Here is a 27,979-nt window from a genome sequence, read left to right as displayed (position 1 = left end):
TAATCAAAGTGCAGGGACACAGAGAGTAGAAGTAAGCTAGCTCTAACCTCAGCTGGGCAGGAGGCACCAGAAACTGAATCTGAACACTGTAAACCAGTGCAGTGAAACATCTCAGAGAGGTTTGCTGAGTCTCAGCAGGTGCAGTTGTAAGACAGACTAAAATTATTGTTCCTTTCTGAAAAACAGATATATCATTGTTTGTTGGTTTTGTTTTTTATTTAAGAATTAGTCTTTGTAACCCTGATGTGGTATCTTCGTAACAGTCGGGTTGTCGTTTAGAACAGTCGGTTCTGCTCTGGAGACACCGTGGTGTTCAGCACAGCCCCCCAGGCACAGGGACACCCCTGTGCCTCCCAGAGGACCTGCAGCAGCTGCAGTGCTGCCTCCATTCTCAGCACAGGAGCTGCACTGTTAGCCTTGGCTGTGACTGCATGGGAGAACATCAGGCACATGGTTGGCAAGAACTGTTTGTTGTGTCAGCAGAGCATGTGTGATCCTCACCAGGTTCTTGCTTTGGTTACCACACTCTGCACTTCTCTGCAGGGTGCATGGCTGTGCCTCTTTTACAGTGGAACACCTCTGAGAATGCTTCAAAGTTCTGCAAAGATCCCATCACCCTAAACAGAGAGAAGGAACTGATTTACATGGATACAGTGCACAGAGACTGTTGCTCTGAAATACAGAAAGCCATGACCAGGGAGTGATCCCGAGTCTCGTAACTCAGAATACTTCATGCAAGAAAAGGATAGTTAATATGAATAATGAAATGCTAGAACAGGGCACAGAGTGAGTGGGTTCTGGCCCATTCTCTATAGATTGCAAATTTACCAGGCCAAGTAAAGAAATGTGCTCTTCAGCAGTGTCCTACGAGCCATGGGAGCAATTCTGAAAGTTGGATGTGATTTCTCGTCTGACAGAACACAACTGCTAGCAAGGAGCCAGGCTCTCCTTTTGCACCATGTTGGTGCAAGGAGTGGAACCAAGAAAGTATCAATTAGTAACTCAGTTATTAAAACCCACCTGTACTTCAGAGGGCTGTGGACATCAGTCTTTATTGACTGGCTGGCATATTCTGGTCTGTAGGAACCACACCAAACCTGGACAAGGAGAATTCATCATTAGTGGGTCAGTACTAAAGGGAATTCAGTTTGGGGACCTGCTCACTTTTTTTTTAGGAGCCATCCCAATTTGTTACAATCTAATTGGAGTACATTTTATAGAGGAAGCAGCATAGATACAGTTATTTACTAGTTAGTTCTTAGTTCTTGTTTTATCAACGTCTTGGATCGAGATCTGATGCTCTGGGATAGACAGATCAGCTCTTGATTTCACCAATGTGTTTCCTCAAGCAGATGAGCTTGAGTCCTAGAGTCTGAGGCACACCACCAAGTGTGTTGGCCTATTGTCAAGTATTTGACCTGCTGTTTAATATCTGTTACTCTAAGAGTGTAAACTGAAGGCTGAAATTCAACTCAGCAAACATTGTTTCTGCATGGTAATAAGGTGAGATAGAGGAAAAAGGGGAATCTGTAGCAACATCTGTGATCTGAATATAAACTCCGGTTTCAGGGCTGCTGGCTTGGCATTTCTCAGGCATTCAGTTTTCTCCAGCACATTATAAAAGATAGATGAAACCCTGTCTGTATCAAAAGCAAAAGGAGTTTTCCCATGTATGTTGGTGGAACCATTTTTACATGAAATGGCAAGCTTTTGAAAGTTGTTGTACCCCGTAAGTTGGCATCTGACACACCTTTTCTCTGAGTAGATGTCCTGTTTCTGTGTCCTTGCACCAGCAGGTTTCAGTAGTGCCCTTGGGAAAGTTACTGAAAATCCTTTCCTCTAAGCACTAAACCATCTTTTTCACATCTGTCTTGAGGACCTTTTGATGCTGTCAATAGTGAATCACTGTCCAAGTGGAGCTTGGGACTGATTTTCTCTCTAACATTTAGGATAACCTAATTTATCCTCTCATGCAGCATGTAGTGGCTGCATCCAAATGTTCTTACCTGGGCAAAGTTGAGGAAGAAAAGCTGTTTGTGGGACAGATTCAGTCCAGGCAGCTTTGGCTCCTTCCCTTCCCATTCCAGCCATTTTAAGTAGGCCTAGAAATGATCAGAGATTCACTTCAGAGCAGCAGCAGCTGCTTGTTCAGGCATGATGGGCATTTGGAATGTTATTGTAGGGTGAGAGATTTTAGTCACAACGTATAGGAACCCAACATGTCTTCCCTTCTGTATTTTTGTAGTTTTCATCCTTCTCACACAAACAGTACAGCTAATTTTATGAAAAATCTGTCATCATAAGTTGACTTTCCTAGTAAAAAAATTAAACACAAAGATAATTCACATCCAGCTTCTTAGGTATTGTAATCTCTGGCCTGGAAACTGTTCTAAAACAGGAAAAAATACTAAACTGTTCAATGGAAGTGGGGTTCTAGAGCAGTAGTTACTGTTGGCCAGTGACCTTCACTGCAGGAAGCCATGTGTGTTCTTGATGGAGCCACCTGGAGATGTATCCTGCATTTCTTCAGAGAGGTAATCCACTGCCCTACTAGGCTGTTTGATGGCTGCTGTGTCTCAGCAAGCAAGCATGTCAAAGCATGACTGCTAATATCAAGTAGAGCTGGTGGCATATATTAAATCAGTACTGCTGGGGAGACTGAATGCCCATGACTGCAGTTGGAAGTAAACCCATCAGCTCTCACTGGCTTTTGCTGGAGGCATTTTTATTTGGAAATAAAAGTGTTAAATCTACAGTTCTGTGGTGATGGTTTTTATCTCCTCAAGTAACTGCTCATAAAATAGCAGATAATAACCTTGCTCAATGATAAATCCCTTACCTGTTATTGTTACACATTAATTGGCCAATTTTCTTTTTTTAGGTATATTGACATGATGGAGACAAGTTAATGTGTCCTCATGCTAGCTAATTTCAAACTTCTGCTACCTTATCCTCTCAGCTGCTGAGATAGTCCCAAAACACAAAACATAAAAGATAGAGCTGAGGGGAAAAATACATCCAGCTCCACAGAACATCCGAGGGTTCCGCATGCAGGCAGTTTGTATCATCCCACGCTACTTCTCCACCCTTGTAACAGCTTTTAGAACCAAGGGCATATTCACTTTAATGAAGTTATTAATTTTAATGGTATCCCTCAGAGTCAGAGCTGTCAGTTTAGATTTCTGAAAATTCGAGATGTTCTTCTCTGAACACCCTTAACTGTTGTGATACTCAGCACACCACAGAGGAGGAGTTTTACCATGGCACCTGTGGGGTTTATTTGTAGAAAAGAATATTCCATGCTCCCACCTGAGCTGCACATGGAAAGAACAGCAAGGGAGAAGGGACGACTTTGTGTTTATTTCCCTAAAGCCTATAAAACACATTAAGAAAGCAACAAAGGAGCTAGGCTTTGAGAGACAGGTACTTCGGTGGATATGATCTGTATCCCTCTTGGGAAAGGGCTGGTTTTCCTATCTATTCGTGTCCTACCCAACATGTGACTTTTGAGATCAAAGATGAAAGGCATAAGAGAAATAAACTTGGAAAAAACAGTTGCTGTCCTTCAGAATCTCACCAAACTGTGTTGCCAAGAAATTAGTGCTCTGTTGCCATGTGACAAGCTGTGTCAAGTTGTAGCTGCCATTTTCAGAATTAAGGGCTTTAGAAAATGGAGTCTTTTACCTTTTCCCAGCTAATACTGTGCCTGTGTATGGGCTTGTCCTGGGTGCAAGGATGGCAGCAATTCTACACTGTGACTGCACCTATGGGGGCATAAGCATCTAGATATAGAACTGAGGCTTTAAGTTTCTGAATGTGGTAATAACATGTTAATTAATTAATGAATAGGTAACCCCATTGCTGAATCCCAGGGGCAAAATGAACTCACAGGACATTTGAAAGTTACCTTATAAGCCTGTCGGACCCCACCATTATCTGCAATATTTTCTCCTAATGTGCTTATTCCACTGACCTGTAAAAGAATAATCATCTCTTTACTCTGCAGTCAGTGCCATCAGCAAGGCTGAGCACCACAAGCTGAGGCAGAGTCATGCATCACAGACAGTTCTGTCTGAAACAGAAGGAAGCAGTGACTTTGTGCTATGGCAAAGAGAGAATGAAAATAAAAAACAGGGTAAAAGCTGTAGATTAGAACAGACAGCACGTACACCAATGTAACGTGAACAGACCATGGGCTGCTGGGCAGAACATCTGCTAGCAGGACTGGCAAAATGCAGCAAACAGCAGATTTCCTTCTCCCTTGTAAAATCACCTCATGGGACCTGGCACCAAAGCTCTCGTGGGCCCAGTTCACCATCAGCCCAACTGCACACAGACACTGCTGATCTTCTCAGCTACACTAGCATCTCTAATATACAAGAAACAGTCTTTGTATCTTCTCACACAGTATGTGGGGTTTTGTCTGTAGAGATTCTCCATTCACATATATTATTTTTCTGAATTACAAGGCAAGGTTGTGGAAATGGTTGGTTTTACTTACATTTTGTCCCCCTGCCAGCTCCCACGTGTAGTTCCCATACTGATAAACCATGCAACGGGACTGCTCCTTGAAATGCATCGCTGAGAAATTGCTCCACCAGTCAAACATATTCCCATCTTTATCAAAATTCCTACCTGCATGACAATCCAAGAAAAAAAGGCAGTTTTGAGTATGTTAGGGCAGCCCTTCTGCCAGTGTAGCACCCATTTCTTTTCCGTGTTAGAGCTGTGCTTCCTCCCATGGCTGGAGCATGCTTTTTATTTGCTCTGGATCTACATTTCTGAGTCTATTTTGAGTGCTTAAGTGTAATCTGCATAAGCTTAATTAACATTAAATATAGAAATTGAAGAAAACCCCTCTATAAGAAATTACTGGCTCGCAGTATCACAAGTGAGTTTTTGCCCAAAAGTATTTTACATAGCATTCTATAAAGATAATGAAGCAAATTTATTTCAAATGTTTGTGTTGAAGCTAAAAATCTGCAATTCTGAGGCACTACTGACAGCTTTTCTAGCCCTAGAAGGTAGTTCACAGATTTCATATTACTTGAGGAGCCAGCACATCTGCCTGCACTGTATTTCCAGTCTGAGGATGCTGTAGAAGGGGCAGATTTTCCTGAGAATTGTCATCGACTTAGTTAATCTTTGACATCTCTTTTCTTCTTGTGTGACCTGCTTAGCTTGTTGTTAGATTGTTGCTGTGTGGCTCCACTGCTCTCAGGCAGTGACCTGGCAGGTATGTGGTGGTCTGAGCACTGGCACTGCAGTCCCAGCAGTGTGTGACTTTGATTTCTTACATGACAACTGAAAGAATATTTACTCAGTTCTCTTCTCACCATTGTCATCAAACCCATGAGTAATTTCATGCCCAATAACCATCCCAATGCCTCCGAAGTTCAGGGCTTGTGGCTGGTGTTTGCTGAAGAAGGGGGGCTGCAGAATCCCAGCAGGAAAAACTGCAAAGAGGGGAAGAGAGAGGGTAGCTTTATTTTTGCATACTTTACTGACAGATTGTTTGCTTGGTTTAAGGATCTGGAAGGAACATAAAATATAAAATGATTAGAAACAACATCATGCCTCCTCATGTGAAATTGTTCCTCTTGATAAATGGAAAATGACAAGTTAATAAAGGTTTAATTTAGCACATCTGCAACTACAGTATCTCCTTGTTTGAGAAGCAAGCCTCATTTACATCTCAGCTTTAGCCTAATTTGGTCTATAATGTATGCAGCAGTAAGTCAAGAACAAAATGTTTAGTAACTGTCTTTGGGGGATAAGTACAGTTTGTGTTTTAGAGCCATTTTACAGGGGAACTAATGGATGTTTTATTGCCTTGTTTTTGTTAAAGAAAGGTTAGCAATCATATGCTGATTACCAACAATACTTGGTGTGTAAAACATGCCCAGCTTTAACTCCTATAGGCAGCCAAATGCACTTGGATGCCACTCTGGGGGGACAGTAGGAGCTCTGTCCTTCCTTACTCTACTGGCAAAAGCCTCATGGAAAGTCAATGGGATTTAGTCCTCATCCCATGGACACAAGGTGAAAACTGTAGAGGAATTAAGACTGCAACCAATTAATTCTAGTAAGATACTTTTCAAGAAGTGAAATACTGAAATTATATAGCAAATATTTTGAGACAACACCCTTCTTGACTATATAGAAGGTCTTATCCATGCAGCATTGGGGAGAAATGTGTAAGACAGACTGACAGAAGCAGAAAACCTAAAGTAGTGTAGAAAATGATCTTCCACCAACTAGAGACAGGAGGAAACAGGATTTAATTGATACCTACTCTATTGTGAGTAGCTGTGCCTGGACTTTGGCCTTGAATGTTAATCTTCAAGTTACTTAAACTAGTTACTTACACCTAAGTTATAAGGGCAAAGTTATCTTTAAGACCCCAGTTCCCTGCCTGGAAGGCTAGCTCACAGCTGATCCCCATCAGCATAAAACCACCCTGGATAAATCAGGAGCCTGAGGTTGCTCCAGGCCTTGTTCCAAGGTGATGTGCACTAGCAAGCAAAGGGATGGCCTTCCTCTGCCTGGTGGTCACAGCTTTTCCTGAACCCACAACATGGAGGTAAGCGGAAGCTGCACAAATGGAAACCAGCTCTTTCTGATGAGGCTAAATTATGAGCACTTTGGAGGTTTCTACTTTTAATAATTATGTTGAGTTTTCTCTTGTGACTGTTGGTTGTTTTCCATTTCTGGCCTTTGCCCTGTGAGCAGGATACAGTTGCTGTCTGGTTTAAAAAGACATGGATTTTTATTCTTGTGGTATTTGGCAGTACTTGAATAACAGTTCTTGGCTGTCTGGGCATTTGAGTAAGAGCTACTTAGAAATTATTTGGTTCCTCTCTTGTTTGGGGTGCTTGGGATTCAACAAACCATCTGCAGGCTTCACCTAAACTTCTGGCCACCTGCAGATGCTCTGGCAGCATAGCCAGGTATGTGTTAAGTCTGAAGATCTCTGCTAAGCACAAGAAAGGTCAGCCTGGCAACTCAGCAAAAAACTCAAGATCTGGTGCTCTGTAAGCAGGGGCAGGTTCCTGTAGCCTGGTGTGCCTCTTACCAATGTAATTCAGCACCATCTGTGCAGAGAGCAAACTGGAGAGCTGCCTGTATGTTCATCAGGAGTGTGGGAACATGAGTAGAAGCAGCCCAAGATACACTATGAGCCTCCTCTGGTCTCTGAAGCTGGCACTGGTGTAGCAGCAGTTACAGTCTGAGGCTTTCACACATAAGGCTGCTCCAACTGCAGGATATAAACTATAAACCATGCCTGTCATGGCCAGATGAGGGGGAGGCTGAATATTCATCAACAAAGTGATTGCTTGAAAAGCACAGCTTGTCTGTTGTGCCCAGAATTTCCACAGGGGCAAACAGACTTGCACCCTTGTGGTGCAAAAAGTGATGAACTTGTTCCATGCAGCTGTTTAAACCTGTGTAAACCTACCTATCTGGTTCCTGTTGGGAGAATAGAATGCATTGACCACTGCAGCTCCAATGATCCATCTGAAAAGAAATGTTACACATAGTTAGTAATGCTTGATTTTAAGATATTCTTCTTACTGAATTATTCTTGTTTAAAAAATGCAGGCTGCATGTAAGGAAGAAGGGTGGTTTCTCATGTATGGGCACCTTTCAAGCAAAACAATACTGAGCTGAAGTGAGGAATGGTTTTGCTTTAGAATGTTGAACAGCCACTTTGGGAGATAATGGGGTGACTGTTTACCAGCTAATTTTAATACTGTGTAAGTTTGGGGAAAAAATAGTAGTTTGTGTTGAAGAATAGACTTGTTGAAAAATACACTTGGTGCAGTGTGAAGTAATTGGCTGGAAATGGACATAAAATAGATCTGGTGCTTAGCTTCCCTGAGACTGGGCAGGTTTCCACCAGAATTCCAGCCAGAATAGTTTAAGCTCTCTTCCCCTGATTAGAAATTTTTTGGAGTTCCATGATATTGCCTATCTCCTAGATCTGTCGCTGCTTTTGTGTTAAGCAGCTTCAATATCTAAATGTGAAGCAGCTTCATGAAGGATTAGAGAGATTCCAAGCAAATTGGATTAATGAGCTACTTGTTTCATTGCAAGAAGTAACTTCTAAAGACATGAGCTCAGCTCTCCACTGCGTGTGACTCAAACACCACGACCATTATTTCAGAATTGAGGTTGTGTCTGCACGATGCAGTCAGAAACTTACATGTCTTGGTCAACTCTCTCTCGAAGTTTTTTCAAGCTCTTTTGGGCTCCAGCTCTCAGGTTTTCCAGAATGTTTTCAAAGTAATTGTTTTCACTGAAGTTTAACTAAAGAAACAGATACCCAAGTGGATTAGTAAGCTGAGTGGAAAGAAGAATTCCTTATGCCACTGGATGCATGTTCCAAAAGTGTTTTTGTTGCCAGGTGTCACTTAATAGTTGGCCCTTTGCATGAAAGCATTGATAAAGTGTTCAGCACTATCCCGTGAGCGTGCTATCCAGCCTCTTGGAAATGGCAGTTGGACAGGTATAAGAATTCCAAGGGGCAGGGAAGTAAGTGGAGGCTTTTGAGGTCCTCAAGGTATGCAGAGCATACTTACATTGGCATATTCCTGATCAAGTTTTTCATTCTGATCTTCCAAAATATAATCTGGATAGCCAATTTGTTCTTTAATTGCCATTGCCTGGAAGAAAAGAGTTAAGTGTTTCCTCTTATTTGTGGTTGGTTTGGTTTTTTTCTTTGGTGTTTTTTTTAAACATTTCAGTACATATAATAGTTGACATTCTTTATTGCTGTGGTCCACCTGTTTGTGAGAAACTGGATGCAAATATTTAAATACCTCATTCAAATGCACCCTGTGATCTAGTGAGTTGGTTTTAAGTATGGAACATGCAGCCTTCACCTCGCTTCCTAGTGTCCAGCAACTGTGGTAAGGCCCTACAGCACCATCTGACAGGGACTGGGCTTAACCCTCACTTGGTGCCTTTTTCTTGCTGTTGGACTAGTGCTGATGGTCCTAAAGTCAATGAAAAAGTTGGAAAAACTTCCTTTGGGGGATTGCCCTGTATTCAGTTGTCATCCCAGTTGCTGCACTGGGTGCCACCTTCCCTCCTCATTTGTAACATGGTTCACAAGACTCATTAAAGGAAATAAAAATGTCTGTGAGCTAATAAAAAAAGGACAATGCAATAGCATAATGGATAACAGGATAGTGAAAAGGAAAAGTTTTTCCATCTCATTTGTAGAGGAACTGGGAATAGTGATGTTGCAAAATTCCAAAGGATTCGTGTTGATGAGGGAATATTGAAGCTCCTTGTTATCTCTGACCTTCTCACGAGCCTTCTCTTTAGATGCCTCATCCATCCACTGTAACTCATCTAAAGTCTCGATGAACACTTCCCGAATCTTGTCTATTAAATCTCGGACCTACAAGACAGGCAGTAAGAAATGAATCACTTACAGGCTATTTTTCCCCTCAGGAGGGGTGAAAAGCTTCCTGCTGAAAGACGATGTCCTGCAATCCTATGCTCTTAAAACATCTGGCGTTTAAAAGACCACCTCAAATGAGTTCTTATGCCTCCTGCCCCTGGGCTAGCTCCAACAGACAGTCTGTCGGGAGATCTGGAGGGGAAGGGCACGGCAGGCAGCGGCGGTACGAGAGAAGGAAGGGCGGGCTACATACCATCCTCTTGCTCTCACCAGCAAAAGCCTCCCGGACGTACATGGCTCCCACCGCGTTCTCCATGTTGTTGTTGACATAGCTCACGCACTCCCTCCAGCGAGCCTCCTCCAGCGGGGTCCCGTACAGCGCCTGCGGGACAGCACAGCCCCGCACAGCCCCGCACAGCCCCGCACAGCCCCGCACAGCCCCGCACAGCCCCGCACAGCCCGCCGGGCCGCCCCCTGCCGCTGCCTGCAGGGCGGGCGGGCACAGACAGGGGCTTCCCAGGGCCTCCCACCGCCCCGATGATGTGCTCAGGCTGGTCGGGGCACTGCTTGCAGTGAGGGGGCTGGAGGGGGTGCAGGGAAGGGCCGCTAAGGCTGATGAGGGGTCTGGAGAACCAGCCTTATGCGGAGAGGGAGCTGGGGCTGTTCAGCCTGGAGAAAAGGAGGCTGAGGGGAGACCTCACGGCTCCCTACAGCTCCCTGAAAGGAGGTTGTCATGAGGTGGGTGTTGGGGCTCTTCTCCCTAGTGACCAGCCATAGGACAAGAGGAAACAGGGTCAAGCTGTGCCAGGGAAGGTTCAGGCTGGATATTAGGAAAAATTTCTTCACTGAAAGACTGGTGAGGCCTTGGGACAGGCTGCCCAGGGAGGTAGTGGAGGAACCATCTCTGGAGACATTAAGAAAAGGGGTAGACATGGTGTTTCAGGAGATGGTTTAGTGGTTAGGGGTTGTAGGGTGGATGGTTGGACTTGATGATCTTGAAGGTGCTGTGCCCTAGGGCCCCTGGAGGCAGGGGGCAGGTACCTTCCTGTAGCTGGCCCGGGCGTCCTTGAAGCGCCGGCTCAAGCTGCTGACCCGGTCAATCACCAGTCTCCAAATGAGGTAGTTCTGGATGGTGCTGTGTGGGAAAGCAAAGCTGGATGTGATCCCCTGTGAACAGCAACTCTGCTGCAGGCAGTTGAGGGATCTTTTTGTATGGAGACAAGAAAGCAAACGATTGCTGACAGGCAGCAGTTTTACACCCCTGCAGGGGACTTGTTATCCACCAGGCTGAGGGCTGCACAGCCCTGTCTTGTTCAGGGATTGATTTGTCTTTTTTTTTTTTTACCCTTCTGGAGTGTAACAAGACTTAATCCTGTAATACACATTTTTCTTCCCACGCAAACTTCTCTAGGCATGTGAGCAGGTGGGACACCTAGTGCCACAGTGTTTTGGGACCCAAGGACCTGAGAAGGTCACCCATGCTTCATATTGAACTGGTGTAATTTTTCTCAGAGAAGCTCTGGCAGAACTGGCAAGCAGGCCCAATAATGTACATTCCCACAATACTTCCATGACTTCTGTCTTGAATATTCTCCAGTTTCCTTACCTTGCTGAGTACTTTGAGATAATTGCTTTCAGCTCTTGCAGATAGGGCATGCCATATACAACCACCTCTTCTTCTGGGTCAACCTGGACACTTACTGAGGACATGACACCTTGGATGAAGAAGGTCCAGTTAAATTCCTAGGCAGACAGAAAGATATGTACCAATGTCAGGTGTTTAAGTGCCTTAGTAACTGTCTGGACTTTATACAGTCTACAGGATTGAACGCAGTTGAAGTGCTGTTCAGTAGAAAAATGCTTTTTAAGGGACTCTGAAGACAAGATTAAGAATGGAACTATCTTTTAACTCTTTTCATCTCTGATAAATTCACAAAGCCATTTCCTATTGGCATGGCAATAAGGAGGAGGGTGAAGGTATCAAACTGCTTGTTAGACACTTACGTTCAGTGCAAACTTCTCCTGTAGCTCTTTTAAGGTCATTTTGTTGTACAGCAAGGTTACATCATGCCTTTCTTCTGCTGGGGTGGTTGCCTGAAGACATTCACAAGGTTATTACAAGAATCAACAGACACAAGTGTCAATGGCTGACATGGCATGCATGCACCTGCACATACACACACCCACATTATATGAGAGTAGGACAATTTTTATGGAAAAGGAAGCTCATTTGATGGTGCACAGTGCTGCTTTCTGAAGTTCAGTACATGAACTCAGGCCCTCCCAATGCAATAAATTTTCAATAATATGTTGAGTCAAGAGGTTTCCTCTGCCTTCTTTGTAATAGAAGACTAAGCTCTTGGGAGATTATCAGGGTGCTGTGGATTTCTAAGGATGCAAGGGAGCTAGCCCAGGTGTTTATCATAGGTGATTTAGGTGACTTCCAAAAACAAATATGGCTAGGACAAGGTGTTCTTAATGTCTGTACTCACATTTGCAATCTCTGTCTCAAGCTCCATAACCTTTGCCATCTCCTCTTGGACATAGGAATCATCTTTAGTCATATTCTTGTCTTCCCGGATCATTTTGGCAATGGTGATCATGAACTGCAGGTAAGCTTCTCTCACCTGCACACAAGAGACAGATGTCTAGCACTGTGCTGAGAAAAGGTTTGCTTCACTTTTCCTTCAGCAAAGCATTCTTTTTGTTATGTTAGCTTTACAGAGTGCTGGGGAAGTGTGGCCCAGGGGTCACAGCCTCTGTCTCCAATGCAACCATCCCCATGCCATTTCTCTTGTCTTATTTTATTTTACTGTAATAGATACTCCTGCAATACCCAGGACCTCAGTTCCTCCTGGAACACCTTACAGTGCAGTTGCCAGTCTCTAAATACATAGTGAAAGCAACACTTTCTGCTTCCCTGTGCAATCCACCTCTCTAGCCTTCTGAGTTAGAATTACTGCCTGAGCAGAGAGCTCCATGCTCGGAGCAACACGATAGGAACAGTGATCCCTACTAGCCTAAACACCAGGGTCAGCATGGAAGGCTTAAGTTCTCTGAAAGTAATACCAGAAATCTTCTAAACCCTGTTTTTACTGTCTGAAAGAAAACTGTCTTGGATGGTTCCCAGTGATACTTTTGCTTTGTATCTCCTAGGAGGGAATGGCTGGGATTTATGCCTCAGAATGGACCTTGAAAAGGCATCTGGATGCTGAGGGAGAACTGATCTGATACAGGATAGCTTAATGCTATCTCTTCTTGCATGCTTTTCTTCCTCTGTAGACCTTGGAAACCAGATAAATACAGTAACTTGTGAAATTGAGTCTGGGCACTTACATGATGCTGATTTGTGTTTTTAGGCTGAGTGCTGAGGCCTTAATCAGGCCAGACTCCCACAGGCCTCAGCAGGAGTTTTGCCAAAAGATGCTGGACTAAGCGCAGGGGGAGTTTGGGTCATCAGAGTTGGGTTAATTGTCTGTGGGAAATGAGCTGTTAAATAGCAAATAAAAAGGGGTTGTCTCCTCCTTATTCATGAAGATTAAAAACACAGCCTTAGCCCTTCTTCTTTATAGCTTAAAAGTAAAGCTGGATTAAGCAGTACTTTTTTTTTTCTTTAGCTAATTTAGAATAATCTACACTCTGTACCTGATTTTCTAACTTCTACAAGTTGGTCTAAGTCTGACTTTCATGCAATAATGCATAAATATCCCTCTTTTCTACTGGCACTGCCACTATGTATGTGAAACTTGCAGATGAGAGTCCTGGTTGCAGCAGCTATCTGCAGTTCCCAACACAGCTACATGGAGGCTGTTTTGTATAATGAGATGGATTAATAGAGGTTGGCAGTTTAGAAAGGTGTCCAGAAGGTGTGGGAGCAATCTCATGAACTCCACAGGACTGTATTTTAGGCCATATTATATAGGAGACCATAGTCAAATCCATTGCAGTAAGAGGAGGATGGGTCTCGCTGATGTTTTCATCTGCCTTTACAACCACTAGACAAAAGAGTCCAAAATGCTGATTGTTGTGTCTCTGTATTCCCTTCCATTCCTGTTAGGAAAATTAGTTTGATGTTAGGCTGCAAATCCTCTTTGTTAGTATGACATAATTAAGGAAAATAAAATGTGCTAAAGCCCTACTCTCATCTTGGAAACGGATAAATTATCTGGCTGTTTTTGCAACAGCTTTCTATGTATTTACAGAAACCCTCACATTTTTGCTCTGAGCATTGGCAGCAAAAAGCAGCTAGAAAATTATCTCATAATTTTAATGTAATTTTAGAGAAGGGGGGGAGTAAATGGCAGCAGATTCTTACCAGCTGAGTGTCTGTTCCATTAACAGCTTTTGCTGCTCCATGGAAAACACTAACTTTTTTCCCGCAAACAAACACATGAAATTCTTGTGAAATATTTTTGTGTTTATCAAAATGTATTTGGGGATATTGCATGTTAAAATTTGATAAAGTAGGACAGTTCTTCTCCCACATCTATAATAAATCTTTCCAGTACCTTGTAAAATAGTAGCCAGAACCAGTGGCTTTAGGAAAAGATACGAGCAAATCCACTGAAAATATAAACCTGTCCTTCAAAATCAGAGACTGTCTGAAGCTAGAAAACCTGATGATGTTATTTTCATGTAACCTTCTCATCTGTATGAATTGGCCAATTCTGGGAGGCTTGATATTTAGACAGTTCAGTCCTTTTGTAAACTTTACAAAATTTTGGCATAATTAGGAAAAAATGTAGCAGTGGCTGTCTTGGCCTAATTCTGAATTTTACATAACATGGAGACTCATATACTTGAGTTTTCCAAAACAAAGGGATAAGTAATAGAGTTGTTTTAGTAGCAGAAAGTAAATGACACGGAATACTTACTCTTTGATAGTTGCCCCCATTAAAGTAGTAATCCCTGGATGGCATTCCTAAACCTGGCTGGTCAATCTGAAGGGAATCACACACGTTTAGTTAGTGATGAATAGGAACTGGTGGTGTCCAAAGGTATCCTTGGAAGGCACGGTGGAATGCTGTGTGTGCCATCCTTCCAGTGTTGGAACGACAACAGGACACTCTTACCAAACAATCAAGAGAAGTTTAGCTTTCTAGGAACTGGGCTGAGGTGGGAGGCAAACCTTTTGTTTCTGGATTTCTAGGTAAGGACAGGCTGGATGCTTGGTGTGGGTTATTAAGCAAAATCTTTCAGTAACCATTAAGATCTAAGAACAAATTTACACAGCTTGAAAAATAAGTTGCTTGACTTGAGGGCTAGACCATGCACAAGTATACTCAAACTCTAAAATACTGCTTACATATTAAACCTGACCATCATTTGGCAAGCCACAAGAATTTACAGCCCTTAAAATGCTGTAAATCACCAAAGCTCTGATTTTGTTTCTTCACCTGGAACCAGGGTAAGCTACCATACACTGTTCCACATAGAGTGTGACTTTCAGGCAGATCTGCTGCTTGGGATACAGAACTGTTGCAGGCATTTTGCCTGTATTGTGCAGACCCACCGATTTATGGAAAGGTGATCAGTATGCAAATAACTCTCCAGTATGACTCTGGCACATAAATAATACCCTCAATCTTTTTCTTACATAAATGATGTGTCGGCTGGAGTCCCGGTCGTCATTCCACACAAACATGTCAATGAGGACACGTTTGTTAAATCTGGAGTTCATTATGGAGAGTATTTCTTCCATGCTCCAATTTGGCTCTGGGAGATAAAAGGGAAAATGCAGGTTATTTATCAGTATGTCCCAGGACTGGTGAAGTTGTACAGCTGGGGAGCTTATTGCTGAAGTGGTTTAGAGCCAGCCTGGTCAGGATGTGAGAATATTGGACAGGACATTCCCATAGGGGCTAGAAACAGCCTCACTGCTCTCACTGGCCTTACCTGTCTCAGTGATATAATCAGTAAATGATTTTTATAATCATTGTATATAAGCATATACATTGCTTATGCATAGTATAAACCCCCATGACCCTGCCCAGATAAGCAGTTAGGCTCCAAACCTTAATTAATATGCAAGCATTACAACACAGCTGTATTGCTTTTGTTTCCTTTATTTGTGTTGGCCCTTCAGGTGTCCTCACTGTCTTGAAGTGTACACTGCTCATGGATGAGAGCTTATCATGTGGGTGTGAAGTTTATACAGATGTGTACAGCTCACTGCATGCTAAATATGTACAGTACTCTGACTGTGGCTGATGAAGTGAAAATGGAGGATCTAACACAATAGCAGTTGTCTCCCTAGTGCAGCAAATAATCCTGACATAGCACTAGTGACCTCTTTCAGCTTTACCTTTGGTCTTATTCCAGTCTGGAGAAGCCACTGGCCAATCTCCAACCACCCTTAAGGCCTCCAGCAGAGGCAATGAATCTCGTTGCTCTATAAGACCTGAGAGAGGAAAAACAATTACTATATTGTTTTCATAGGAAAAAAAATAAAGAAAAATAGGTAACGGGCCTAGCAGCTTAACTCTGAAACTGAATTTGTCATAGCAAAAAATAAGAGAGACCCTGAAATCATCAGTCCCCTAAATTAGTCTTCAGAAAAGTAATGAAAATACTTCTGTTGACTTTCTGGCTTTGACTGAATGCCTCAGAGGAGGAGATGGGACATGTTTTGGCATTGATACCAGAGGTAGGTAAAAAGCATCCATCCTTCCTGCATCCCAGAATGTCTGTCCTAAGCCTGAATGATGTACCAAGGCATCTTCTTCAAGATGAGCTTTCCAGGCAAGGCCATGAGGATGAGATCTGTATTGACTAGGCTATTGCTTAAAAAGCACATGGGTACTTCTGTTCATTTGGTGTTGAACAAGAGGATCAATGGAGCAGGAAAAGACTCACTCTCATTCATGCATGACTTGTAAAGTATTTTAGCCTTCTGAAATGCTTCTCTGTCCTCTTGATCTGAAGTCTCCAGCACACCTGGGGAAGGAACCATTGCAGTGAGATTTTTTTTTGCCCTGGAGAGCTTTGATCTTGTAAGAGAAATCACTGAGAATTCAGGGCTATGATAAATACTTGTTACTGTAGGCTTCAATTAGAGGGAAACTGGAGTGCTCTTTACAGGAGCTATTAACTGAAAAAGTGTCAGGAAGAAGGACATGCCTGCAGCTCATCCTGCTCCTTTTGAAGTTAGGACCAAATCGCCTCTGGCTAATTTTTAGTGGGAACAGGTTGTTCCCAAAAAACAGATGTAGTGAGAGATGTAGAGATGAAAGGACTAGAGAAAAAAGTCACAACACTTCTCTGGAAGTTTGTTTCTGTGTAATGTGCAGTATGTAACATCTGAAACTAAACACAAGTGCATAACCAAAGATGAGCAGCCTCATTCCTACCTTTGAGGATGATCTCCAGCTCGTCTCTCAGGACATCAAAGATGCTGTATCTGGAGCTGGTTTCTGGGATAACATGCCGGTTCAGCCAGCCCCCACAGGCATACTGGTAGAAATCCTGGCAAGGGTCAGCTGTTGGGTCCATATTCTGAATTATTCTAGCAGCTAGGCATCAAAATCAGAGAGTTGAATTCCACAGACTGCCCAGGAGTATCTGGGACTACCAAAGACTGTCAGGAAGCTGCTTGGGAAAGCAGTGTAAGTGTTGCAATGTGTATCTAGCCCAAGAGGAAATTTAATTCCCTTCAACTGCTTCAGTCTTAAAGCCTGCACTACATTCAGGTTTGGTATCTGCAACCCTCTTGCACAGTAACAATCCTTACCTGCTGTCACACATCCAGGTGTGGTACATATGCTGCCAGAATTGGTGCCGTAGCGAGCGCCTGCAGGGAGAGGAACAGGAAAGCAGATGAAATTAGTTGGTTTGGGAACAAATTGCTACCAGTGTCACTGGCCAGCAGCCCAGCCTCAGTGACAGCTCTGTTTGGTTTTAGAGCAAGTGAGTGAACACTGGTGCCAGTAAAAGATAAAAAATGACAACTGTGAAACATTTCCTATCTGCAGATTTATGAGGAAAATGTGTTGGACAGTGAGTTTTAACTGTCCAGTTAAAAAAAAAAGTCCAGATCAGTCCTCTCAGTGCACTGCAGAACTCCAAGCAGCAGATGTGAGTGAGGTACAGGCTGTGCTGGGGGCATGGGCTGGGCTGAGGTTGGCAGTGTCAGCTGTGACATGAGCACAGCAGTGACTGCAGAAGGGAATTCACAGGCACAAGTTCTGCTGCAGACTGACACCAAACCCTCTGTGCATGAGGACAGTTCCTAGGCTGAGTCTGAAGGTGAATGTGTTTGTGGTCTGGTTGTAGCTCTCTGGTGTGCTGTTTGCTATAGAATGGGATGGGAGGTGTCTGGGGCCCAGCCTGAGGAGTGGCCTTGGCCCTGGGCACAAGAAAATGAATTTTGCTGGTTTAATTTCCCATCTGTGAAACTGGACAAACTTAGTATCTACTTTTGTTAAATAAACAACTACTTGGTTCCACGCTGAAAAACAAAAACTCAACACCCTTGCTTTCCAACAGGATTAGCCATGTTTTTGAACTTTTTCTGCAAACATCCAGGATAAAAAAAATTATTTACTAAAAAAAATTCCTTCCTATGAAAACAAGTGTCTTACGTGAGAGCAAACAAGATTACAGTAATTCAGATAGAAATGAAACAGTGGGGAAGAAAAGAGGGCTTTGAAGTTCATCACTGGAAGCAACATAAAAAGCCCCCACTGTGACTGGGAATGTCACACTCTGGGTTCAGCAGCGTGCCGTGGTGCTGCGTGGGGACAGGCTGCACCAGAGTAACCACACCCCCTGGTGCAGTTTGGTGTCTGGCACTGAGCAGGGGGTGAGAAAATACATGTAAAAACATCAACCTTCACCTACAGGGGTTTAGTGTGTTTTTGTTTTTTTTTTACCTTTGTACTAGATGAAGCTAAGCTCCATTTCTGAAGTTTCCTCAACACTCTAATAAAGTTAAAAAAACCCAAACCTCTAAAGGCCTAAAGTATTTCCAAGGCAGGGTAAAAGCCTTTTGGGGAAAAGCAACTAGGAGTTAAAAGGCACGTGGAAGTCTTCCATAAAGAAGAAATGGCAGTGGGCAAGGTGAGAGAGACAACAGACCAGCAGTCCACGTATTTCTCCCCTTGTCTCTTGGGAACCAGGCAGGACTGAAATGAAACATTATTTTTCAATCAATCTTCAATATAACCTGACAATGTCTAACTTCAGTTTCTGGATCTCAACGGCTTTCAACAAGATTCTGACTCCCCACATTCAAAAAGCCCTTGTGATTGTGAAAATGTAACTGAGCTGTATAAGCAGGGAAGCCAAATCTGTTCTGAAGCCTTGGTTGTGTGCTCGGACCAGATAATTAGGAATGGCTGGTGGGGGGCTCTCGGTTTACTTCTGAAAGTGGCTCCTTTGTTTTTCTATCAATTATCTCTTTCATGCCTCAGTACCATTCCTGACAAAGAACCAAGCCAACCTGACTCTGTATGAGATCTGACCAACACTGCCCTGTTTCACTCCACAATGTTTGTTGGGTCTTTGCTCCCTTGACTGAGGCTGCACCTCCTGGGCTTCAGATAACTAGAAATAAACCCAAAATGCACCTTCTAAAGTCTCAGCCAGACAACTCTCTGCACTTCATTTTCTTAAACTACTTTGCTAAAAACAACTGCCCAAGTTTTCAGTATAAATATAGGTATTTCTCTATTTTTCCTCCCTGGTTAAGTATTGCTGACAGGCTGAGATACAATGACAGAGACTCCTGCATTGGCATCCCTGGGCAGAGGCTGTTGCAAGTAGAGACCTGTGGGGGACAATGCAGGTAAATGTTCTGCAAAGCCTAAAAGTTGAGACAAACCAAATGTTTAGCAGGATTTAAATGGATGTGATGGGAAACTTCTGAACCCTCAGTTTTAAGGGTTTGGGGAATCAATGCTTGGCTCTTCTATCAAACCCTTCCTCTCACTTGTCTTCTCCGACAGCCAAGTTTGTCTAGGATCTAGCTTCTTACAACATTTTATCTCTTTAAATAAATCACTGTTTTCCCACCTCTCTTCTGAGGTACCCTTCCTTGGGTATACCCTTTAAAACTAGCCACGAGGGTTGCCACAAGAACAGAAACAGGCCAGAAAGACTTCATCACTGGAACTACTTTGTGCAGTTCTAAATTCCTTCATGGCTTTCAAAATCCAGGACCTCTGCAGAGTCACCCTTGCATTTAGTTCATTAAGAAATGCTGCTGGGAAGTCTTGTAAGTAGAAAAGAAGCAGTGAATGCTCTGCAGGGTGAAGGTTTTCCTCTCTTTCAGTCTGATAGAGCCATCAGAGAGCTGATAAGGGAAGGTAAGCTTTAATGGAGCTGAACAGAGTTATCTTAGCTGTGGGACTACTGCAGATAAAAGAAAATGAGGGAAAAGAAGTACTCCAGACAGTACTTCAGAGGTCAACGGAAACCTGACAGAGCTGTGACATGCTTCAGATCCCCCTGGACTCACTGCAGAGATTTCTGTTGTCTTAATTTGACTTTATGAGAAGCCCCTTAACAGTTTTGCATTTACTGGTCAGCAGCAGGACATGAGAATAACTTCAGAGAGCAGCAGAGCACTGTGGTGCTCTTCAGCAGTTCATCTTTTGAATGGCAATTTTAAAAAAAACACTAGTTGCTTCTTGCAGCCTTGGTGAAATTAATTTTTGGACACAAAAGTGAAGGCAATAATTCTGTGCAGTCTCTGAAGCAGACAGTTTGTGTTCCGTGTTTTCCTGCTGTGTGTGGTGAGGCCACAGATGGCTGGGGATGGCATGCATGGGAGCAATTACCTCCACAGTTGCCACCAGGCACTCAAGTGTGAGCTTTACCTTTCAGCACCTTCTCTAGCTCTCAGGCTAGAGAAGCCCCGGCCTGCAAAGGTGCTGTCAGCACTGCAGGCTGCCTTTCTTGCTATTAGAATGTTGTTTGCAACAAATAATGGACTTGCCAAATTTATCTGCTCTTCCTCTGAGAGGCCTGTCTGTACCAGGTGTCAGTGTCTTCAAATGGACTCTGTAACACAAGTGCTTGGCTCTTATTCCACCTCTCTCATGACTTCTCACCTATAGTCTGTCCATGGTCATGGCTGAGAGAGGATTTCATGTGAGAATTGCTTAGCTGAGTATTTGCCCCCTTTTGCAGCCCTGCATGGCCTGTCCCTGCACATTCCCTCTCTGCATTCACACAGCTCCATCCCAGTAGAACAGTTTGCCATCCAAATGTCATTTCATCGTGACTTTCATGTTAGCTGCCGCTTCTTTAAACTCTCCATCTCCTTTGAATAGATGCCTCATTAATGAACATTCACAAAGTCAAAGGACGACTATGCATCAGTCTAGGAGTCAAGCCAGGTCTCAGGCACAGCCTTTTCTTAGCGTGCCAGTCACCAGTTTAGCTCTTGCCCCTCGTCAGCAGGTTCTTGTGGGTCTATTCTCCAAGTGCACATCAATCCCATTCCCAGCAATGGGAATGCAGGAGCCTAACCTGTCTTTTTGAAATCTACTCCCAGGATGAGATGCTTCTTAGTCCAAGTTTGTATTTCTCTTTATTTCTTTGTAGCCTAACTAAAAAGGTAGAACAGAGGTGCAGAAGCACCCTCTCCAGCTTTGGAACAGCCTGGAAAACAGATGCAACTAGTGACAACCTGGGGGGATGCAGACACAAAAAAAAAAAGCTGTGAATCTTGCTTGTGAGAAACCCTACAGCCTTGGAAGCCAGAAAAGTGAATAAAATATTAATTAAACTAATAACATGACTTCTGAGCAGTCAGAACCAGCAATTAGGTGAGAATGGAAATTGTTTGTAATGAGGTTGTCTGGAGAAGTCGTTGACTGTGACGTGATGTGTCAGCTACAATAAGTGTTGAAATGTTCTTCAGACTGTAACCTTTCCAACAAGTGATGAGATTTGGAGTTTAGTAAATATTTGTAGAACATAGCTGAGAGAGAGCTGTGAAAAGGCTGCAAAGATGTACGTGTGGGTGTGATGGAAAGATTGAGAGCATGGTGTATTCAGATTCAAAAAGGAATTACTTCAGTTCTGTCTGCTTCCCTTTCTATGATCACCCAAATACCACTCTGCTATTTTTACTGTATTTCCTTTTAGCTTATTCGGATTAGGTTTTGTAGGTATGAAAACTTCTTTGGATCACAAAAATCCCCAAACTGCTTCTAGAACTATGTAACTGCATCACTCTGAGGGATTCAGAGTTGTTGTTCTCTGGGTACATAAACACTGTAGTCAGTGTCAGGATGCATTGCAGGCGTGACTGCTGTAACCAGGGGCCTGGGCTGTGCTCTGCAATGCTCTTCACTAAGCTCTAGACAGCAGAGCAGAAAGAGACTCCCTGAGCCATAGAGTCTATTTACACCATATAGAAAAAACAGAGAATGTAAGGCAGGACAGAAAACACTTAACCAAGTGCAGTATTTGAACAAAACTTTTCAAGACAAAAACCATCCTTGTTCAGCAAGAACATTCCCTGGTTGCACTTGAAGACCTTTTGCTCTTGGTGTCAGACCCAAGTAGTGCCTGTGGGCACTTTACTGAAGGATGCTGTAGGCTTTGGTTCCTGCTGCTCTGCTCCTACCTGAGAATCACCAGAAGCTGGTGGCTGCTCTAGGGGATGGCTACGCCTTGGTGTGGCCACTGCAGCAGTGGAACTGTGTATAATTTGATGTAAGAATGACTGTCTGTGCTGGAAACCCTTCCAGAAGACAGGGGAAAGCAGCTGGGCAGAGCTGCCCGCTGTGCAGGACAGGCAAGATAGCAGCTCTGCAATCATCTGTACTCACAGATGGCTCAGGATCTCTGAATCTGGGGAATATTTCCAATGAAAACTTAATTGCTGGTACAAGCCTGCTAAATATGAAGATTTCCAAACTGCTTTCTCACAGATAAGCCTTTCATCAAAAACCATAACTGTTAGCACTTGCTTTACAAGCACAGACTCTTCCCATGGATTTGCAGGAGATCAGCATTTGGGCAAACATTATTAATACCCGAATTCTGATTTGCTTCAACCCAACAAGCAAGATGTGGAGCAGTTTTCTCAAATCCCTTATGCCTGCAAGGAACAAAATTCTGCATAGTTCAATGCTTAGGCCCTAGGGTAGGATTTTCTGTATCAAACTCTGGGGAATTCTTTCCCTCCTGTCTCCAGAGCTAATAGAATAAACAGAAGCAACTTTCTGATGAGCATTATGGATACCAAATACTCAGATTTCCTCTATCACTGGCTCAAGTGCTGGTAGCATTCAATAGCTGCTAGGAAAAGGAGCAAGCAATAAAAAGGCTTTTCTCATGACTTATTCCTCAGAATTGTGCAGTGTTGTTACTTTAAAGAGCTGAAGAAAGCAGTTCACTGCAGGCAGGGATGCAGAGACAATGCAAGGGGGGAAACAATGCTTCAGTTTTGCTCTTCATACTTAGTTTTATTCTCTCGTGTTTTAGCAAAGTTCTGAATCCAAGAGGCATTTGTGGAAGTGACAAACATGAGGCAGGTGCTGCCACCAACCATCTTGGTTCCTTCATGGAATTTTTAAATAGAGGTTTGCTTTTGATGTGCTAGTGACAAAACCTGGGAGTCAGCAAGCTCTGCAGTTCACATATTTTAGGCAAAGCACCTCAAAGTATTATGTCTCATTGTTAGGCTCCTGGTGAGACACCTGTATGAAAGTCACTGAACCAAATCTCACCTAGAGATCGAGTTCCCTGATGTAACACTAAAAAAAGTCTCCCTTTCCTCAGCGGCATCTTGGCTTTGGGTTTCTGCTTGTGGTGGTTGTTTTTTTGTTTTGTTAAAAAAAGCTTTCCCATTCTAATAGGGACTCTCCCCTTTAGGTCTGCTGAGCAGCTGTTGCTTTGCAACCCCCAGCAATAATGCATCTTGACTCCTATAAAATCAGGAACTGTCAAGCCTTGAACACAGATGTACAAACACACACCTTCCCCTCCAAAACAGTGCAGCCTTTCTTTACCTTTTTTCAAAACGGTGCTGATTTCAATAAAATGCAGAGAAGTAATTAAAATCATAGACTCTTACATCACATCATTTAAAAATTAAATAAAATCCACCATGATCCTCTCTGTGCGTGAACCTGGAACGAGGCAGAGACAGCCAAGTCCCTCACAGAGGTGACCTGTCTTCCTGTATTTTTGTTTTCATTTAGCTCTGCAAAAAGACTAGTATGTTGTTTGCAGAGGGAAGAGGAGAATTATTCACAGGTTCCTTACCTCTGCTGCTGGCATACAGGATCACCAGGGCGACCACTGCACAAGTCATGAGGAGCAGCAAGACAGCCAGACCGATTGCCACAAAGCTCCAGGGCTTCTTCCCAGATTTTGTTGATTTTTCCACAATATCCATTTGACTTTCTGATTTCCCCATTATTGTAACTCTAAATTGAGGAGGGGAGGGTAAGAAAGAACAGCAAAGCTCAATCAATGTAGGGATAAATACATGACAAGTTCAGGGAGCAAAAGGAAGCAGAATAAAAGCAAAGAGAGAAAGAAAACTTCCAAATTATTACATGTATTTGTCCATTTGATTGTCCACAGACTTGCCAACCTCATTCTCCATCTCCTGAGCCCACCAGACTGGCTGCACTGCGGGTGTGCTGCTGGGGGGCTGTTCAGGACTACACTACCCCAGGCTCCCAGTGGGGCAGTGTCATAACTCCAGGAGCCTGCTTTGGGGAAGTATGGAAAAGTCTCATGACCAGGTTGGGCAACTCCTTTTCTCCCAAACAGGGAAGGGGGGGGAAAAAAACTGCCTCCTTGCACTCCCCACTTGGAAAAGTAGCTTGCTGTTTCAGAGAATTTCCCTGTGTGGCCGGGAGCGGGTCCGCAGGGCTCTGTTAGCAGCGGAATCCAAGTGATCCTTCCAGGTGCGCGTGGCTGCCAGCGGCGTCTGCTCCGTCCTTAGCCGGGATGAAGGGTTGAGAAAGCAGGAGGCTCCTACAACACGTGGCAGCTCCCAGGTCTGCAGGAGTTTGTGCCCTCCAGCCTCTCAGAGCCATGCTGGAACTTGGGAGCTCCGGCGTGTGCGGCTCCCGGCAGGCGCTCCCGCGCAGCGGCGGGAGGAGGAGGCACCGCCGCAGCAGCCGGGGCTGAGCCTGCCAGCAGCTCCGCTCTGCCGCGGCTTCTCCCCGCTTCCCTCCAGCCTCCCCGAGACCTGCCAGCAGCTTCTCTGGCTGCTGCGCTCGCAGAAGGAGCGAGAAGTCGGAGAGTGTTGAAGCCCTCGGGCTCTGAGTGCTGGCAGCCTTCGGTCGCGATATATGGGAACAGCTTCTTGTTTGGAAACAGCGATTTCTAGGTTGCGGCAGCTGCGCGGGGATTTCTTTTGCTCACTGCTTGGAAATCTGTCTGGAAACAGCTGGGAAAGGCAGTAGAAGTGAGGGCAGGATAGGCATGTGATTTCTCTTGATTTTTGTTCTATTCTTTTCCAGAACTGAGTATGGAATGAGGGAGAAGCAGGGTTTTGTGTGGCGGTGGTGTTTGTTTTTCCCCAGTGGGCTGGTTTATTGAGCTGGTGTAACTTGCTGCCAGTGCTCACGCTGTAGAAATGTTAAGGTCGGTATCTCTTGACCCGAGGACTTCACTGCCACTTTGTGTGCTGGGGGAGGCACTGGGGGTGCAGCCCCTGTCTCTGCCGCAGTCCTGCTCACCGGGAGCGGGGGCAGAGCGCTCCAGGCAGGACACTGACCTGTTTGCCTCGTGGGCAGGACATGATGAATGCCAGTTCCTTCTGCTGGGAGTTCAGTCTGAAAAAGAGAAGGGTCTGGGGGGGGGGGCTACAGGAAAGCTGGGGAGGGTCTTTTAACAGGGGCTTGCAGTGAAAGGATGAGGCGTAATGGTTTTAAGCTGAAAGAAGAGAGATTTAGGTTAGAGATCAGGTGTAAATTCTTCAGTCTAAGGGTGGTGAGACACTGGAACAGGCTGCACAGAGGTGTTGTGGGGGCTCCATCCCTGGAGGTGTCCCAGGGCAGGTTGGATGGAGCTCTGAGCAGCCTGTTCTAGTGGAAGGTGTCTCTGCCCATGCAGGGGAGTTAGAGCTTGATGATCATTAAGTTCCCTTCCAACTCCAAAAATTCTGTGAGTCTGAGCCTCCTCTTCTCATCAGAACTCTGCCTCAAAACCCCCCTACAAGAATTTGTCTTCTGTTTCATTCAGATTGATGTTATCTTAGGCTCCTGTGAAGTGTGAAGGCAGCCATTCTTATCCCACCATCTGAAGAGGAGAAGAATGCAAAGACCTGATCTAAACCCATGCCCTCTCAGACCCTGAGTGTCCATATCATGAGGATATGGTGCCTGTTCTAGTTCCCTTGCCATCCTGAGGTCTTGCACAGGTTTTTCTCCGTGCTGACTATGACCTTCTCCCAGCAACTTATTCAGGTTGCACTAAGACAATTTGTTGTGTTTGATATTGATGTAGTTGACTGTGCTCGGTCATCTGAATAGATGTTCTGATGGTTGCTGCTCTCTGTATACTCCAAGAAAATCAGGGACTGCATGAGCAATAGGCAGTTATTTCCCAGCCAGTGCTCTGGGGTTCTCCTGCAGGTATTAAACAGCTACATCAAGTGTATAAACAACTCAGTGTCCTAAAGCAAGCAAATCCAAACAGGACATAGTGCTGACATCAGCCTGAGTATGATGTCTTAAGTATTGTTACCATGGAAATGAGGTATCCATCTCTAACTGATGCACTTTCTATCTCCTTATAAACTGATACATGCTAAGATGAGACAAAATCAGGTTCTGCTGGTTGCCAGGGTTCTGTACTTTGCCCCATGCAAGAAGTCACATAAATCTCAATTTTGGGCAGTCCTCCAAAGCCTTTGGAGTGATGTGGGAATGCAGTTTCTGTCCTGACATCACTTCAGCACCAGCTGCTCACTGCACTTCACCATTCAAGGATGGCTCTGAAAATTCAGCACAAACCTTCCAGAAAGGGTGTTGCTTCAATACCTGAATCCAGCAACTGTATCTGTCCCCACAGAAGTGGTGCCAGCTCTGAAATCACTTGCATGGGAAATACTTAGCATTTCTCCTTTAATGCAGTTTACAAATTACCACATCCTGTGTGTGAGTGGCTGGGTATGGAAAGTAGCTTCAAAACTCTTCAAAGAGACTGCTTACAAACTCTTCTGTTGCTCACCTTTTTGTCTTTAATGCAGTAAATAACCATGAGTTGAGAAACACAGCTGATCTCTGTTGTGACCTGGCTTTGCATGTTTAGGGTACACAGCTAAAGATACCTTTCTTCTGTGACTATGATTTGATCTGAAAGGAAACCTCACGTGAACCAACATTTATAATGCATGACTAGAACTGTTAGAATTTACTATCATCACTAGTTCTGTTCAGTAACCAAAAGAATTTGCACTATTCCAGTACTGTTGTATGTTAGTAAGTGACTTCATTAACCTCAGCCTAAGCAGCTGCTTTCTGAAGAGTGAAAGGAGTATTTAAAAACTGTCATGGAAAGGAGTCTAGTGTGTGCTTCTGCCTTAAATACAGAGGCAATCTGAAGCTGCAGGGTGACATTAAAAAGCAAACATTTTACTTTACACAGCCTAGCTCCCAGTAAATCAGCACAACAAAGGGCTCCAGGACAATGGCTGGATGCTACCCTTTGGTTTATGGTAGCAGGGATGAGGGCTGCAGAGGGCAACTCTTTGTGCTCAAAAAGAATGGTTTGTCTGTGTGAGTCAGTGTTGCCCTGTCATCTGTCAACTAGTATTGAAAAAAAATAAAATCGGTCTCAAATATCTTCTTATAGTAAGTTGGCTACCAGGTGTGTGTAGTGTAAATAATTCCTAGTAAATGCACATCTCCAATGGATTGGAATTGGGAAAACTTTGATGTTTAGGTGATGTTTGGGAACCCTTTCCTCACCCTCCCTTTAGAGATGATGATCTTTTGACCATCATCAGAAGAAAAAATATCAGTCGTGAGTGGTATTAGGTAGAAAAGGTATGCAGTGGTTTCTGCCAGGAATTCCTAGATGCATGCACTTTGCCCAGGGAAACAGGTAAAATTGTGAAGCTGTCTTACCTCTGTCTTGTGGAGAATGTTTTTCAGCTGCAGAGGTCAGTGGCTTGTGTAGTTCCTGGGACGTAAATTGGGATGGTTGCATTTTCTGGCAGTCAGAAACAAATGCATATTCTTATCAGCACGGATCCCTTTAACAGGCTCTCCCCCGTACTGGTCTTGCCAAGTACTGTGCCTGCACCCCCCTCTCTCCTTCCCTTGTGCATTTTCTCTCTCACACAGGTGGCTGGGAATGCCCAATGAATGAAATGCTCTGCTCAGACACTTATCAGGGAGGATTAACCCCTTCCACCAGATTTTAAATAAGTTGATTTTTTTATCTAGATGAAAATAGATGGTGAGCAGGCATGAGTAATGCTGTCCTTGAGTGGGCAAGATGATTTCTTACCTCATTAGTATTTAGAAAAGTCTCTCCTGTTACAATAATTAATTCTTAGGACATTTCTTAGTTTACATGACATGCTTTATGTCTTTCCCAAGAGATTTTTCAAGTATCTATGGCAGGAAGACTGCTTCTGGA

General features: G+C 43.9%; 1 protein-coding gene across 3 annotated transcripts; it reads right to left on the bottom strand.

Annotated features, from left to right (window-relative positions):
• Positions 1 to 194: 194 nt before the first annotated feature.
• MMEL1 (membrane metalloendopeptidase like 1) lies at positions 195 to 27,625 on the bottom strand. Of its 3 annotated transcripts, none has more exons than XM_051637446.1 (23): positions 27,463 to 27,625; positions 23,636 to 23,799; positions 17,142 to 17,201; positions 16,762 to 16,923; positions 16,268 to 16,348; positions 15,717 to 15,812; positions 15,009 to 15,127; positions 14,287 to 14,352; positions 11,905 to 12,039; positions 11,417 to 11,506; positions 11,019 to 11,155; positions 10,454 to 10,547; positions 9,666 to 9,794; positions 9,311 to 9,409; positions 8,583 to 8,666; positions 8,207 to 8,310; positions 7,460 to 7,518; positions 5,337 to 5,456; positions 4,502 to 4,635; positions 3,908 to 3,973; positions 2,007 to 2,102; positions 1,021 to 1,097; positions 195 to 617 (listed from the first exon to the last, which is right to left on the bottom strand). In XM_051637446.1, exons 2-23 carry the CDS (start codon positions 23,787 to 23,789, stop codon positions 518 to 520), a joined length of 2,262 nt encoding a protein of 753 aa, XP_051493406.1. In that variant the 5' UTR covers positions 23,790 to 23,799; positions 27,463 to 27,625; the 3' UTR covers positions 195 to 517. The 3 variants fall into 3 exon arrangements, with proteins under 3 accessions (XP_051493406.1, XP_051493405.1, XP_051493407.1); XM_051637445.1 differs by lacking the exon at positions 27,463 to 27,625 and adding an exon at positions 23,932 to 24,529; XM_051637447.1 differs by lacking the exons at positions 195 to 617; positions 1,021 to 1,097; positions 27,463 to 27,625 and adding exons at positions 3,685 to 3,764; positions 23,932 to 24,532 and having other exon boundaries at positions 2,013 to 2,102.
• Between the last annotated feature and the right edge of the window lie 354 nt (positions 27,626 to 27,979).

Source organism: Apus apus, chromosome 20, assembly GCF_020740795.1.
Source record: "Apus apus isolate bApuApu2 chromosome 20, bApuApu2.pri.cur, whole genome shotgun sequence".
In the NCBI taxonomy this organism is placed as follows: Eukaryota; Metazoa; Chordata; class Aves; order Apodiformes; family Apodidae; genus Apus; species Apus apus.
Note: the sequence above shows the minus strand (reverse complement) of the source record. Positions and strands in the feature narration are given on the sequence as shown.

Excerpts from the sequence above, each read along its gene's own strand:
- MMEL1 (XM_051637445.1), bottom strand. The coding sequence starts at position 23,981 with ATGGAGAATGAGGTTGGCAAGTCTGTGGACAATCAAATGGACAAATAC. Across the intron at positions 12,040-14,286 it reads ATGGGGGCAACTATCAAAGA|GTGAGAGAAGCTTACCTGCA; the intron begins GTAAGTATTCCG and ends TCTTGTGTGCAG. Across the intron at positions 5,457-7,459 it reads TCCCAACAGGAACCAGATAG|TTTTTCCTGCTGGGATTCTG; the intron begins GTAGGTTTACAC and ends CCCTCTTTGCAG.